This window comes from Dendrobates tinctorius, unplaced genomic scaffold (genome assembly GCF_039654945.1).
Source record: "Dendrobates tinctorius isolate UK_male_01 unplaced genomic scaffold, ASM3965494v1 ptg000093l, whole genome shotgun sequence".
NCBI lineage: Eukaryota > Metazoa > Chordata > Amphibia > Anura > Dendrobatidae > Dendrobates > Dendrobates tinctorius.
Genome location: NW_027361761.1, coordinates 4728114 through 4744993, shown reverse-complemented (window position 1 = coordinate 4744993; position 16880 = coordinate 4728114). Strand labels below are relative to the sequence as shown.

The 16880-nt window shown below is 40.3% G+C and overlaps 1 protein-coding gene across 4 annotated transcripts in view; it reads right to left on the bottom strand.

Moving 5' to 3' along the window:
- The window catches only part of GATA4 (GATA binding protein 4), a 62213-nt gene that overhangs the window by 28570 nt on the left and 16763 nt on the right, over window positions 1-16880 (bottom strand). For 3 of the 4 annotated variants that reach the window (XM_073586387.1, XM_073586386.1, XM_073586389.1), the window contains exon 2: window positions 4465-5175. In XM_073586387.1, coding sequence (XP_073442488.1) covers window positions 4465-4981 — 517 coding nt within the window. In that variant the 5' untranslated portion in view covers window positions 4982-5175. Of the gene's footprint in view, window positions 1-4464; window positions 5176-8618; window positions 8751-16880 lie in introns of those variants that run through there. The other variant, XM_073586388.1, reaches the window with a different exon arrangement.

The window sequence follows — 16880 nt, the reverse complement described above, 5'->3', positions numbered from 1 at the left end:
CTCCTCTGACTATAGAAAAAAAAAAAAAAACAAACAAAAAAAAAAAACATCCATTGTGTGCAGGACCATCAGATTGCTGTACATGACCAACCTCATGTAGACCCTCACCAATCAGCAAGTTATCACCTATCTTGTCAATGTGCATTTGTACAAGCAGTGGTAAATCTCTACCAACAGAGAGACCCCTCCTCACTTTACAGGTCTTTTCAAGATGAGCCAATGATTAAAAGCCAATCCTTTCCAAAAAAAAAAAAAAAACAAACCACATTCTTTTAAGATCTGGAATCCTCTACAATCTTTCCTATTTTAGTAAGTGTTCAATTTAACTGCAGCACCACCACAGGGGAGATGAAGCATTACACCGAGTCGGTAATGCTGAGGCCCTCGTATAGGGAGCTGGAGACCACGGTGGACCCGTCTAGACTTGCACAAGATCGATCTTCCTACAGATTGTTCATCCATTTAGTTGCCATTGCTCGAGATCGAGCCAAAAACGATTATACAACAAACAACCCGGACATGAAGCCCCTATAGTGCTACATCTGATTTCCATTGAATACATAGAATTTATGGTATTTATGCAAGTCAAAAACACTAAAGGATTTGTTGGCAAAATTTCATATATAGAGAAAGGAAAGTAGAGCGTCGTATCTGGGAGAAAGTGTCTGTGCGCAGAGGTGATATGACCGCGCACAAGTCTGCACTGTGGGAATAAAGTCCTAAGGCTGTGTGCACATGCTGCGGTGTACAGTACCATAATATCCTATGGGAAAACGTAAACTGCAGTGCAGACGGTGCAGATTTTTCCATGCGGTTTTCCTGCGGTTTCTAAACCACAGAAAGAAATGACATGTCAATTCTTTCTGCGGATTCCGCTGCGGTTTGCCATCTCCTCCATTGTAGAGATGATAAACTGCAGGGCAAAACCGCAGCCTAATCCGCAGGTAAAACCGCATGTCTTTTGCAAAACCCGCGCGGATCAATCTGCAGCGTGTGCACACACCCTAAGGCTGTGTGCACATGCTGCGGATTCATCTGCGCGGATTTTGTAAAAAAAGACCTGCAATTTTACCTGCGGATTGCTCTGCGGTTTTGCCCTGCAGTTCATCATCTCTACAATGGAGGAGATGGCAAACCGCAGCGGAATCCGCAGAAAGAATTGACATGTCATTTCTTTCTGTGGTTTAGAAACCGCAGATAATCCGCTCAGAAAATTCCACACTGTCTGCACTGCTTTTTTTGATTCCCATAGGGAATCATGGTACTGTACACCGCAGCAAAATCCGCAGTGTGTGCACAGAGCCTAAGAGTTGTAGTTATTCTCCACCCCAATCATCCATACTCCCTTGTAAGAAATCCCCCTGTAATACAGAATTCCCTAAGAGACTACGTAAAGTTAATTTTCTTTAAAACCAGACATCCCCTTTAAGAAAGTCACAAAAATTACGATAGAAGATAGATCAAATTAATAGATAATGCATAAATAATAGCTAATAGATAAATATACAAATCGATGGAATATAGATAATGGATAAATAGATAAACAAATAGATAGACAGAAAATAAGTATTTAGCCAATTGATACACAACTAGATGAGACATTTGATAAAATAAATATTTCCAGTTCCCAGTGAGATTATTATATGTCTGTAATTCACTTTCCGCCAATCTGCACCCAACAATGGAGCCACTGGGGCTTTTTCTTGTCTGACATCATGTATTACATTATTTACATAAAGGGGGATAAACTTTCACTCAGATCTTTGTACAAACTCAACTGGTGCACAGAACAAGTGTCGAGAGCCCAGCCTGTGCTGTGTACAACATACAGATATAGTGTGTGGAGAGAGAGGTAAAGAGACAATTTCTATACAATACACTGAAAAGGAAAAAATTCAAATGCAAAAATCCCAGCAAGGTATTATCACAGACTCCTCTATAAACTGTCTGCGCTGGAGTACAGGCACTTCAGCTTATGTCACAATAATTTTTAACATATCTAATATTGCATTATTTCCTCTATGTGAAAATAAATAAATATATATATATATATATATATATATATATAAAAAAAGAAAGGGAGAGAAAAAGAAAGGGAGAGAAAAAGAAAGGGAGAGAAAAAGAAAGGGAGAGAAAAAGAAAGGGAGAGAAAAAGAAAGGGAGAGAAAAAGAAAGGGAGAGAAAAAGAAAGGGAGAGAAAAAGAAAGGGAGAGAAAAAGAAAGGGAGAGAAAAAGAAAGGGAGAGAAAAAGAAAGGGAGAGAAAAAGAAAGGGAGAGAAAAAGAAAGGGAGAGAAAAAGAAAGGGAGAGAAAAAGAAAGGGAGAGAAAAAGAAAGGGAGAGAAAAAGAAAGGGAGAGAAAAAGAAAGGGAGAGAAAAAGAAAGGGAGAGAAAAAGAAAGGGAGAGAAAAAGAAAGGGAGAGAAAAAGAAAGGGAGAGAAAAAGAAAGGGAGAGAAAAAGAAAGGGAGAGAAAAAGAAAGGGAGAGAAAAAGAAAGGGAGAGAAAAAGAAAGGGAGAGAAAAAGAAAGGGAGAGAAAAAGAAAGGGAGAGAAAAAGAAAGAAAGAAAGGGAGAGAAAAAGAAAGGGAGAGAAAAAGAAAGAAAGAAAGGGAGAAAAAAAGAAAGAAAGAAAGGGAGAAAAAAAGAAAGAAAGAAAGGGAGAAAAAAAGAAAGAAAGAAAGGGAGAAAAAAAAAGAAAGAAAGGGAGAAAAAAAAAGAAAGAAAGAAAGGGAGAAAAAAAAAGAAAGAAAGAAAGGGAGAAAAAAAAAGAAAGAAAGGGAGAAAAAAAAAGAAAGAAAGAGAAAAAAAAGAAAGAAAGAGAAAAAAAAGAAAGAAAGAGAAAAAAAAGAAAGAAAGGGAGAAAAAAAGAAAGAAAGACTAGAAAATATAAAATTGCCAAGATGGTAGATAACAATGTTTAGGATTTTTTTGAACATAAATAAGAATATTTCATCTGTTTCCCACCGACACATTCTGTAAACACAGATCTACTAGAAAGAGACATTTGTATAATGTATACTACGCACCATTTTATACATACATATATTGGGTTTATTATTAGTGCGCGGATTTTATATATTTATATTACACACACTCATATGACATTTATTCTAAAAATGTCTAAAATAAGACCTATTAATGCAATAAATAGAATTTGCTGCCCATACATTTTTTGTGCAACAGAAGTCTATCATCCCTTCTATACAGATGATCGGACATGGCGACACTGCTGTGAGGTCCATTCCCATATGTGGCATTAGGCGGCTGGACATGATCTATTACCGCATTCTAGGTTTTCTTTAGATATAGATCTTAGAAAGATGTGATCTAGAGATAGACAGGATAGAAGATGGATATTCGATACATGGGAGACAGATAATTGTTCTTTTATAATCACAGGCATTATTCCACAGAGCGAACTGCAGGGAATGGCATAAAGAGAAAAGGGAAACCTGACCGCAGTGTGAACAGTCCTCTATAGAGAGACCTATAGGAAACCTGACCGCAGTGTGAACAGTCCTCTATAGAGAGACCTATAGGAAACCTGACCGTATGAACAGTCCTCTATAGAGAGACATAGGAAACCTGACCGCAGTGTGAACAGTCCTCTATAGAGAGACATATAGGAAACCTGACTGCAGTGTGAACAGTCCTCTATAGAGAGACCTATAGGAAACCTGACCACAGTGTGAACAGTCCTCTATAGAGAGACATATAGGAAACCTGACCACAGTGTGAACAGTCCTCTATAGAGAGACCTATAGGAAACCTGACCGCAGTGTGAACAGTCCTCTATAGAGAGACATATAGGAAACCTGACTGCAGTGTGAACAGTCCTCTATAGAGAGACCTATAGGAAACCTGACCACAGTGTGAACAGTCCTCTATAGAGAGACATATAGGAAACCTGACCACAGTGTGAACAGTCCTCTATAGAGAGACCTATAGGAAACCTGACCGCAGTGTGAACAGTCCTCTATAGAGAGACATATAGGAAACCTGACTGCAGTGTGAACAGTCCTCTATAGAGAGACCTATAGGAAACCTGACCACAGTGTGAACAGTCCTCTATAGAGAGACCTATAGGAAACCTGACCACAGTGTGAACAGTCCTCTATAGAGAGACCTATAGGAAACCTGACCGCAGTGTGAACAGTCCTCTATAGAGACAGAAAAGAGATTTATAAGAGATAACAGATATTACATGAACAGAGATGAGAGACAAGATATTACAAAGATAAAATTACATTTATATCACAAGCCTTATGTTATTAGTTGCATAGATAGAACAGTTAACCCCTCGTCTGCTGATCTGTTTGTATTTTTTTTTTACAATCATTTGCATATCAGATAAATCACAGACCGGATACAATACAGATATTAGACAGGAGATTATATATATAATTTGCTGAGATTACCATTTTGAGCACTAGCCCTGAGCCTGCTGTGAGGAGAGCGGGTCTTACCTATGTTGGGGTGTCTGGGGGTCCCGGGCCCCCCTCTGTTCTGCAGGTTGTGGAGCATGGAGCTGTCGAATGGAGAGGTAGTCCAGGCAGAGCCCATGTCCTGGGCCACATAGGCCGGGTAGGGGCTGGAGTAGGCGGCCCCCAGCCCCCGGCCATACTGCTCCCGGCCATTGGTGGTGATGGGCAGGGGGCCGCCGCTGTAGGAGACCTCTCTGGAGGCGGCTGCGCTGATGGGGGGGCTGGAGGAGAAGGCGAAGCGGGGGGACACGGGCTGGTGGGGGGCGCTGCTGCTGCTGGGGGGGTAGCTCTCCGCCTGGGCAGCCCACATGTTGTGGCCGGCTCCCGGGCTGCCCTGCTGGCTGTGCCCGCCGGCCTGCAGGTAAGGCAGGCTGGGGATCATGGAGGACACCCTGCTGCTGGGGACGTACACCGGAGAGGCGGCGCTGTGCATGAAGCCCCCGGCCCCGTCATACGCCGGGGGGCCGTGATTGGCCGTCATCGCCAGGCTCTGGTACATCCCGCACGGCGGCTCCGCGCTCCGGAGCGGATCTTCTCCACTACGGTCCTGATGTGCCCTCACCCAGAGATCTCCAGCGATCACCAGTGCAGGAGGTCAGATCCCCGCAGAGCCACCGCATCCATCCTGTGTGCAGAGCTGTGAGGAGGAGGAGGAGAGACCACCCCCGGCTGCCGGGGCTTTATACCGGACTCCTACAGGGCAGAGAGAGAGACAGGAGTCAGCAGGGCGGGGCAGAGAGAGAGACAGGAGTCAGCAGGGCGGGGCAGAGAGAGAGACAGGAGTCAGCAGGGCGGGGCAGACAGGCAGGAGTCAGCAGGGCGGGGCAGACAGGCAGGAGTCAGCAGGGTGGGGCAGAGAGAGAGACAGGAGTCAGCAGGGTGGGGGGGGCAACACACAGGTGACCCCCCCCCCCAACATTAAGACCACAAATCACATCAGACCCTAAATACAATCCCATTAATTAATGAGGAAATCCAAGTCACAGGGGCTGCAGGGTGGTGGGCTGCCATTATGGAGGGACAATCAGCACCAACATTGCAGAGAAAAGCCACCAAAATGGCTCCAAGCATCATTATGTCACCCAGGGACCCCCAGCCAGGACCCCAAAACCTGCAGAGGTGTGAGGGTCCAATGTGTGCAAGGAAGCATGGAATTATAAAAGGAGGAACAGAATAGTACTGCATCAGTGATATAATAATAAATAGCTGCTGCATTATTAATTATTATTATTATTATTAATGCAACAGTGATATAATAATGCAACAGAGATAAATCATAATGACAATTATAGTAATACAGCAGCAAAATAGTAATAAAAATAACGCGACAGTAACATAATACTACACTGAATAATGCAATTAAGCAATAATCCTAAAAAATAATATTCTAATATGATACATTATAGTATAACAAATGATTTTAGAAATGTCATACATTTATTAATAGTTGCAAATATATATTACTACTCTTGAATAATTATCACTAATAACTATATTGATATATGAATAGTTACTGACAGAATACTTGTAACAAATCATAGTCACATTTTAATAGTTATTAATATGTTACTACTACGGAATTTCTAGTTACGAAATTATTTTTTGTATTTTACTCCTTTTAAATTTCTTTCAGTCTGAAATACATAATAAAGGAATAAAAACAAACTAATAATAATAAATAATAATAATAATAATAATAATAATATCATCACCATTGTTTAGTTTATTCCTTTAGAATTCCTGTTGCAATATGGGTCATAATAATAATAATAATAATAATAATAATAATAATAATACCACTCAAAATATTATTAATGATAGCATTGTTCATATTTTATTCCTTTAGCATTAGTTTCACAATAGTTTTAATATCTGAATGGAATTTTAAAAGAATAAAATTATTATTTTAATTATATTTTGTCGTTATCTTCATCCTTTAAAATTCCATTCAGAGTGTTACTATTATTACCCCCATTGTGAAAGGTATTTTGAAGAAATAGCATAAATAAAATAAGTAATTATAGTTGCAAGATGCATTTTGATTAAATAACGAATTTATAAGAGTTAATTTAATAGTAAAGATTTACATCAGCACTAGTAAAAAAAAAAAGCAATAAGATAACAGCAACTATATATTTTTTTTTTTATCATCAATGTGTATAGAATTGGATTACAAAAAAAAAATAAAGAGGCAGATTAACACATATATATATATATATATATATATATATATATATATATATATATATATATATATATATATATATATACATACACACATACATACATATACACACACAAATGTATATTTTATTTATTTTAAATACAAAGTGTACCAGTATAACTATCTGTAATGGGTGGTAGTTATAGAGCTGTTGCAAGCAATTAAGGACTGACACAAATGATCAGGATGATTGGTGGCAGCGGTGATCGGGCAGATTGATGAGGTCTTCACAATGAGAAGAAACAGAAGCCAAAAGCCAAGACTTCTGGGGAGCTCAGTGCAATCACTCCCATCATCTCCTCGCAGGATCCTGTACTATTCCTGCAGCTTTTATTCTCTCACTTCTCCCACCTACATATGATCCATCTTCCCCCTACATCAGGGATTCCCGACAATTGTGTTTTAACCTCCGAAATAATAAATGTATAGTGCAATTTTTCTCTTTTAGAAATATAGGACGACAATGCAGGAATTTTCTAATATATATATATATATATATATATATATATATATTAAAATGATCTCTCCAAATAATGAGGGAGCATGAATAGTAACATGACATGGTCTTCACTGCAGTTCAGTATTACTTCTCATGATGGTTGGGTTTCTCTTTAGGTGTGATCATGCTCTTATTTCACTTATTTTATTTTTTTTTTCAGGTATATGTAAAAGAAATGTTAGTAATAAAATAGAGTATGATTAATACATAGACAGCTGTAGGTGTTAGTGTTCATCAATAAATACTAGATTGGTATTCATTTATACATTAGATTAATGAATAATAAGCAAATAAGGGATGACTTGCTAATTACACGAATGATATTTTTTAATATCCTATTTAATAGTAACTCATGTACAGCACCATGGAATCAATGGTGCTATGTAAATAAATAATAAATTAATTACAAACAATAATAACACCTACATAAAATAAACATAATATTATTATTAATAAGTGTTATAAATGAAGTGCTACTCAGATGATTCCCTCCCCCTCTCTGGTTATTGACACCATGCTGGGGAATTGTCTGTTTTGGAGAGGACAGTGGTGACTATTAGACGCCACTTGGCCGAGGTTGCAGTGAGGGGCCATGATAGGAGTTATCTGCGATGATTCAGGGCTGACCCTGTGCTGGTACCTGGGCCCCCTCCTCTCTGTGTGACAGATAAGAGCAGATAGGAGAGGGGCAGAGGTGGCCATGTATTACACTACAACCACCCCCCATCCTGCCTGGAATGTTGGGGGTCCCCTATCCCCTGCCCACTGGCGTCATTGCCAACTCCTGTGTAGTAGAGAAAGCCGCAAGTTATTTGGAACCAGTGAAGTGTCACACTGCGCCCCCCCCAACCTCCAGTGTCACACTGTGCCCCCCCCATCCAGTGTCACACTGCGCCCCCCCCCATCCAGTGTCACACTGCCCCCCCAACCTCCAGTGTCACACTGCCCCCCCAACCTCCAGTGTCACACTGTGCCCCCCCCAACTCCAGTGTCACACTGTGCCCCCCCCAACCTCCAGTGTCACACTGTGCCCCCCCCAACTCCAGTGTCACACTGTGCCCCCCCCAACCTCCAGTGTCACACTGTGCCCCCCCCAACTCCAGTGTCACACTGTGCCCCCCCCAACCTCCAGTGTCACTGTGCCCATTAAACCCCTTCCTATAAAAAACTTTTGTGCCACTTTTCACTTTTGCAAACTTGTACCCCACCCTAATCGGTGCATATCTCCAATAACCCTTCTGCTTTTTTTTTTTGCATTTACCCTTAATTTTTTTTTTTTTATATCAAACTGTTTAACCCCTTTTCCACTGCCCCCCACCTGTACGGCAATGTAGATGGCTACAAAGAGCTGCTGCTTCCCCTGTGTGAGATTAGTGTGTGCAATTAGTCTGATCTGAACCCCAAATGACCGACCTGCAGACAGCTGGAGGAGGCTGGGATGGCAGCAGGGATGGCAGCGGCTCTACCAGGGCTCTCAGTGCAGCTGCAGCAATGGCTCCTGGCTCCCACACACACACAGTGGGGGAGGGCTGTCTCCAAGCCTGGCCCTTTTTTGGCCTGTCTCCTGCACTCTCTCTGCACTCCTGGTGACTGGCTTCTCACAATCACGTGGGATTCCAGTATCTCTCCCACCATCAGCAGGCGCCAGGCGTCAGTCCTGTGCAAAAACAGCAGCCAAAGTCCAAAAGCTTCCAGCACTGGAAACTCAAATATGTATCTAAGCAGAAATATGTATCTGCACAGACAGGCAGCCCGGCCAGGACTCCACATCCTGGGGATTTCCTCCATAGATTGCTGGGGTTAATGTTCTGGCGCTCTATTACCGGGGATTAGCGGAGAGGCCGGGGAGACCACGTCACGCGTGGATGAGCCCAGCTATTAGAAAGCTATTACCCCCGGCCGGGATCCTGTAATGACTTTATAGAGATGTCACTGGGGACTCTCAGCCATTGGCCACAGGAGAGCACCTCTCCAGATGACATTAGTAAATAGCAGATCTTATTTCTGGGAGTTCATCATGTGGCTGATGGGTGACAGCTCCCACTGGGGCTCTGCTGGGTTATCAGGATATTAACACACGTGATAATAGTAATGGCTGCACCAGGGAACAGGCAGATCCATCACCTGTCAGGTCCACAGCACCGGAGACCGCCCAAAACTGTCTGACCCCTCTGCCAGGGGGGCATCAGTCTGATGGATTCTATCATCTAGATATATAAGGGAATACATGAATGGATGATATCTGTCATCTAGTATGGACTTAGGTCTCTATTATTATTGTTTGTATATGTGACTCAGGTATAGGAGGAGGTCACCTCTGTAGGGGGCACTGGGGGCTCCAGGTATTGGAGGAGGTCACCTCTGTAGGGGGCTCCAGGTATAGGAGGAGGTCACCTCTGTAGGGGGAACTGGGGGCTCCAGGTGTAGGAGGAGGTCACCTCTGTAGGGGGCACCAGGTATAGGAGGAGGTCACCTCTGTAGGGGGCACTGGGGGCTCCAGGTGTAGGAGGAGGTCACCTCTGTGGGGGGCACCAGGTATAGGAGGAGGTCACCTCTGTGGGGGGCACCAGGTATTGGAGGAGGTCACCTCTGTGGGGGGCACCAGGTATTGGAGGAGGTCACCTCTGTGGGGGGAACTGGGGGCTCCAGGTGTAGGAGGAGGTCACCTCTGTGGGGGGCACTGGGGGCTCCAGGTATAGGAGGAGGTCACCTTTGTGGGGGGCACTGGGGGCTCCAGGTATAGGAGGAGGTCACCTCTGTGGGGGGCTCCAGGTATCGGAGGAGGTCACCTCTGTGGGGGGCACCAGGTATAGGAGGAGGTCACCTCTGTGGGGGGCACCAGGTATAGGAGGAGGTCACCTCTGTGGGGGGCACCAGGTATAGGAGGAGGTCACCTCTGTGGGGGGCACCAGGTATAGGAGGAGGTCACCTCTGTGGGGGGCACCAGGTATAGGAGGAGGTCACCTCTGTGGGGGGCACCAGGTATAGGAGGAGGTCACCTCTGTGGGGGGCACCAGGTATAGGAGGAGGTCACCTCTGCGGGGGGCACTGGGGGCTCCAGTTCTGGAGATTGTGAGAGCTGAAGAAATAGAAAGGAGCTGGAGAAAAGCAACAATGAAGATTGGAAAAAAACAAAAGAATGCATCATCCTGTATTCTCCATCATCTATCCACTCACATCTCTAATCTATACCTATATACACACACACACATACAGTGTATATAGGGAAAAGCATATTTCGGAATACAGGTATACATCTATGCATCTCTTTTCAAAATACATTTATACACACACATGTGAATAAATAAACTGGTAAATGACAGAAAACGCAGAGTGATTACGAAAAATACATTACAGCACTATATATGTAATATGCATTTATTCTGCATTTTCTTTCAACTGATTTGAAATATATTATATTATACACACACACAGCACATATCCAGTAAGCGGATGCACAAGCCTCCACAGCAGAGCATCCAATACTTGCCCCTGTCCAGATAAATGAAAAATAGGGAAGGCGGCACTCCACAGACTAAGTGAAAAAAATTTGGATTTTATTCAGACCCACATGGCATCTTTTTTAACTTTTTATTAGATAAATGATAGATTGATAATAGAGTATATACGCCATACATTATCAAATATTTAATAGCACACACACACTATGTAGCATGATCTGCCCAAGTATCTGAAATATGAATATATCTATATGTATGTATACATGCAAATGTGTATATATATATATATATATATATTACACACATACATACACACGATTGTAATTACTTCGATAGACATTAGATTGATAGAAGTCTGTAGATATATAGGTGAATAAATACATTGGTAGGTGATAGAAAATGCAGAATAATAAAAAATGATAAAAATGACAGAAGAGAGAACACTGAAAAACTGAAGGATAGAAATATTGAAACAAACAGAAAGATACACGGCTTTGTAGATCAAGACATAGGAGATAGAAACATAGATAAGAGTTAGATAAAAATATAGAGGGATAGATTGGAGTAATGATACATCTGGCCATGCTGTGTATGGAGAACATCCCTGGGGAGAGTCACTGCTGCACTGGGACATTGTTGGTTGGGTAAATAGAATTACATGAAAGGCACAAATATCCAACTGTACTTACAAAGAGCAAAACAATAGGAAAAGACAATACAGGTTAATAGAAAACAGGGCTGTGAGTGGTTGGAATCCATTGTATTGTTGTCTAGTAACTGTCTGCAGAGCTGTGTGTCCAGGAATACAGTGTATATGACTGCAGAGCTGAGTGCTCAGGAATATACTATAGACATTGCTGGATTTCATGAGATATATATATATATATATATATATATATATATATATATATATATATATATACACACACACACACACTTTGTATTTTAACAGTCCCTCTTAAGCCAGAAATTTTTGAATAATATACACAGACATACAGATCTCTATCTATTAACTATCTACCTATTCTATGACTCCATGTATCTAGCATGATATAATATACATGAGAGGAGATAGATGTATATACATACATAACACCTTCACACTTCTATTTGTCCTATTTGGATTAATTTTTTGGATTCTTACTTGTTATTAATTATGACTATTAATATTTGAGCAATGATAGAAATCACATCTGGAATTTATAACATTAATCCTTTGAAATCCATGGTAACTATTGTACATGGTTCTTTTACAGATCTCTCACCTTTATTCAATCATAGAAATTACTTGTCTGCAGATCACTGGGGCTGGGGTGATGTTAGGAAAGCGTTCGGAGCGTCAGTGTGAGAAATATATATATTTATGTATTACATGTTAGTTTTATGTATTTTATGGTCACAGCCCTTCCTAGTACTCTCACTCATTTGCTAGGTATCAGAAGAGATCTTGGAAATATTAAGTTCAGGTGGGAAAATCTAAAATTATCAAACAGATTATATAATATATATATATATATATATATATATATATATATATATATATATATATATATATATACACACATATATACACAAAAATAGCATCATATCGGATTATATTAACTACATGCTAATGTGCTAGTGATGATAATGATACAATTGAGTAAAATTTGTCTTCTAAATATGTACAATGTTCACTGATATACATTTGCCTACAGAATTTAATATATAATATGCATTATACATTTGTCATATATATGTATCAGTGTGCATGAAAAAAAAAATTCTAAAAGGTAAATGTATATCCAAATAAATCTTTCGCTCTCCCTACATATGATAAAGATTGCACATATTTAAATAAAACATGTACAGTATATTTTTAAACAAAAGTTGAAAAAAATAGAACTATATAAAGTAAATAAAATATATAAAAATGTATTTATATAAAAAAAATGTATAAATCAACATTTCCACATGTAGAAGTGGAAATGACAAGGAGATAAAAGTCCAATGTTTTTTCTGCATGAATATTTTCTCGTTTGATATTATTTCTATAGGTCCTCTCTCCCCTCTGTATCAGTCTGTGATTGTTAGTTTGTTTACTGTAAGTGATATCTGTAATTTGTATGTAACCCCTTCTCATGTACAGCACCATGGAATCAGTGATGCTATATAAATAATAATAATTCCATGGTGCTGTACATGAGAAGGGGTTACATACAAATTACAGATATCACTTACAGTAAACAAACTCACAATCAGACTGATACAGAGGGGAGAGGACCACATATGCACAATTATAAACATAATGTATAATAATATGCACACATTTATAGAGACACAAAAAAAAAATTTTTTGTATGTATAAATATATCTTGTGCATCTGATATATATGCATGTATATGTGTTTGCATTTCTATATTATATATACTGTATATAGTATTTGTGTATACATGTATAAAAATATATAACATTTGTGTGTAATATATACACACATGCATAAGAACTATTGAGCTTTATGTTGGTCTTTTCCTCATGTTCATACTCCTTTTATATTTTATTTATTTTTTCAGTTTTTATGTAACAATATATTAGCCTGTTACTTATATATGTTTTCTATTAAACAAATGTAGGGGGAGAGATTGATCTATTTGGATATACATTTACCTGTAGAATCTATGTGTACAGATTGATACATATTTCCCATGTCTAGTAAACACTGTAGGTGAATGTTTATCAGTACACATTGTACACATTCAAATAAAAGTATATTTTATACGTGTGTTTTCATTTACAGATACATTGGTGTGTATCTCTCTATACACACACACTTCTATATTATTACTTTTTAGGTCACACATAAATACATCTTCCTAAAGTAATTTCTGTTTTCTAAATAAAGACCTCAGTCTGAGATAATCGCCATTTCCATGTCATCTCATCAGTCTTGCTGTGTCCCCCATTGCTCCAGGTTGTGTGATATCGCCCATATATTGGGGGGATTATTGCATATAATAAGTTCCTCTCTGTAGATACACACTGGTATATACCAGACATACACTAGATGCTGTGTGCTGTCATGTCAGTGTCCTATTGATGAGGTGTGTGATGACTGGGCAGGGTGGGGGGCTGCCCTGTGATGGAGGGTGGGGGGCAGCTCTGTGATGGAGGGTGGGGGGCTGCCCTGTGATGGAGGGGGTCTTCCTGCAGCCTCAGTCAGACTCTCAGGCGCTGAAGTGACAGCTCTGCACCAGACTGAGACCGCTCTGGACTCAGGAAAGAGACAGCAGGTCGGGGAAGACCCCCTGACAGAAGACCCTGCACAGGATCCCAGCACTGACCCCCAGCACCCTCCACATATCGCGACAGTCATTGGATTTATTGCTTGGACGTCGCACAGGAAGAAAGAACAGAAGGGAAAAGCGACAAAATCTACAAGGGAAATCTCTGCAAAAAGGAAAAAAAAAAAAAAAATTATATATTTATTTATATGCAAAATAATCTGTAATCCCCATGTAAAGCTGACAAGAAACAACCAAATCATTCATCTTCGGCCACAGGCTCCAGAACATCATAATTTCTGTATTTTCTACACTATGACAATTCTCGGCAAACACAAGAAAACACATATATATCAAGATCTGTTTAAAAGAACATACATTTCTATAAATTAAATAAGAAATTTAATAAAAAAAAAAAATCTAAAAGAAATAAATAAAAATAGGGCTGAATAAATAATTATAGGTCAGTAAATATTATAAACACCAAATAATAAAGGCTACATCTATTAACCATTTAGTTTTACCATTGTAATAAACCTCCCCTCCATTACTGACCAGGATTCTACACCTTACAGACTGATCAGAGGGGAAACCACAATGTAGCATCAGAAGGAACATGGATTGTGGTCACATTGTAGGATTCTGTACAGACAGCTGCCAAAGGGTTCAATCTCTTCACATATATTTATCTGTCTGTAGAGCGTGTTACCACCAGAGGTTAATACATTATATATCATTTGCCCTGGATCATATCCAGACTGTGTGGGAGGAGGATCAGCAGGAGACATGTGGAGTCCTCCAGTGTCTGTGCCCAGAAGCTTCTCTACCTGCAACTCTGCTAGTAGGATTTACAGGACAATCTGATGGATCTGAAGGCAGCCTCCATTATAGTCAGTGTGTTAATGCATAGACTTACTCATGAACTGTGGAGATATATATATATATATATATATATATATATATTTATTTATTGTGACTCAGTACTGGATCAGTAATGTAATGTATGTACACAGTGACTGCACCAGCAGAATAGTGAGTGCAGCTCTGGGTTATAATACAGGATGTAACTCAGGATCAGTAATGTATGTACACAGTGACTGCACCAGCAGAATAGTGAGTGCAGCTCTGGGGTATAATACAGGGAGTAACTCAGGATCAGTAATGTAATGTATGTACACAGTGACTGCAGCAGCAGAATAGTGAGTGCAGCTCTGGTGCATAATACAGGGAGTAACTCAGGATCAGTAATGTACTGTATGTACAGTGCCTTGTGAAAGTATTCGGCCCCCTGGAACTTTTCAACCTTTTCCCACATATCGTGCTTCAAACATAAAGATAGCAAATGAACATTTTTGGTGAAGAATCAACAGCAAGCGGGACACAATTGTGAAGTTGAACGAAATTTATTGGTTATTTTACATTTTTGTGGAAATTCAGAAACTGAAAAGTGGGGCGTGCAATGTTATTCGGCCCCTTTAACTTAATACTTTGTTGTGCCACCTTTTGCTGTGATTACAGCTGCAGTCACTTGGGGTATGTCTCTATCAGTTTTGTACATCGAGAGACTGAAATTCTTGCCCATTCTTCCGTGGCAAACAGCTCGAGCTCAGTGAGGTTTGATGGAGATCATTTGTGAACATTTTCAGCTCTTTCCACAGATTCTAGGTTGGATTCAGGTCTGGACTGTGACTTGGCCATTCTAACACTGGGATACGTTTATTTGTGAACCATTCCATTATAGATTTTGCTTTATGTTTGGGATCATTGTCTTGTTGGAAGACAAATCTCTGTACCAGTCTCAGGTCGTTTGCAGACTCCAACAGGTTTTCCTGAAGACTGGTCCTGTATTTGGCTCCATCCATCTTCCCATCAAATTTAACCATCTTCCCTGTACCTGCTGAAGAAAAGCAGGCCCAAACCATGATGCTGCCACCACCATGTTTGACAGTGGGGATGGCGTTTTCAAGGTGATGAGCTGTGTTGCCTTTACGCCAAACGATATGTTTGGCGTATTGTTGCCAAAAAGTTCGATTTTGGCTTCATCTGACCAGAGCACCTTCTTCCACATGTTTGGTGTGTCTCCCAGGTGGCTTGTTGCAAACTTTAAACAACACTTTTTATGGATATCTTTGAGAAATGGCTTTCTTCTTGCCACTCTTCCATAAAGGCCAGATTTGTGCAGTGTACGACAGATTGTTGTCCTATGGACAGACTGTCCCAGCTCAGCTGTAGATCTCTGCAGTTCATCCAGAGTGATCATGGGCCTCTTGGCTGCATCTATGATCAGTCTTCTCCTTGTTCAAGATGAAAGTTTAGAGGGACGGCCGGGTCTTGGTAGATTTGCAGTGGTATGATACTCCTTCCATTTCAATATGATCACTTGCACAGTGCTCCTTGGGATGTTTAAAGTTTTGGAAATCATTTTCTATCCAAATCTGGCTTTAAACTTCTCCACAACAGTATCACGGACCTGCCTGTTGTGTTCCTTGTCTTCATGATGCTCTCTGTGCTTCAAAACAGAACCCTGAGACTATCACAGAGCAGGTGCATTTATACAGAGACTTGATTACACACACAGGTGGATTATATTTATCATCATTAGTCATTTAGGACAACATTGGATCATTCAGAGATCCACAATGAACTTCTGGCATGAGTTTGCTGCACTGAAAGTAAAGGGGCTGAATAATATTGCACGCCCCACTTTTCAGTTTTTGAATTTCCACAAAAATTTAAAATAATAAATTTCGTTCAACTTCACAATTGTGTCCCACTTGTTGATTCTTCACCAAAAATTTATGTTTGGTATCATTATGTTTGAAACATGATATGTGGGAAAAGGTTGAAAAGTTCCAGGGGGCCGAATACTTTCGCAACGCACTGTATGTACACAGTGACTGCACCAGCAGAATAGTGAGTGCAGCTCTGGAGTATAATACAGGATGTAACTCAGG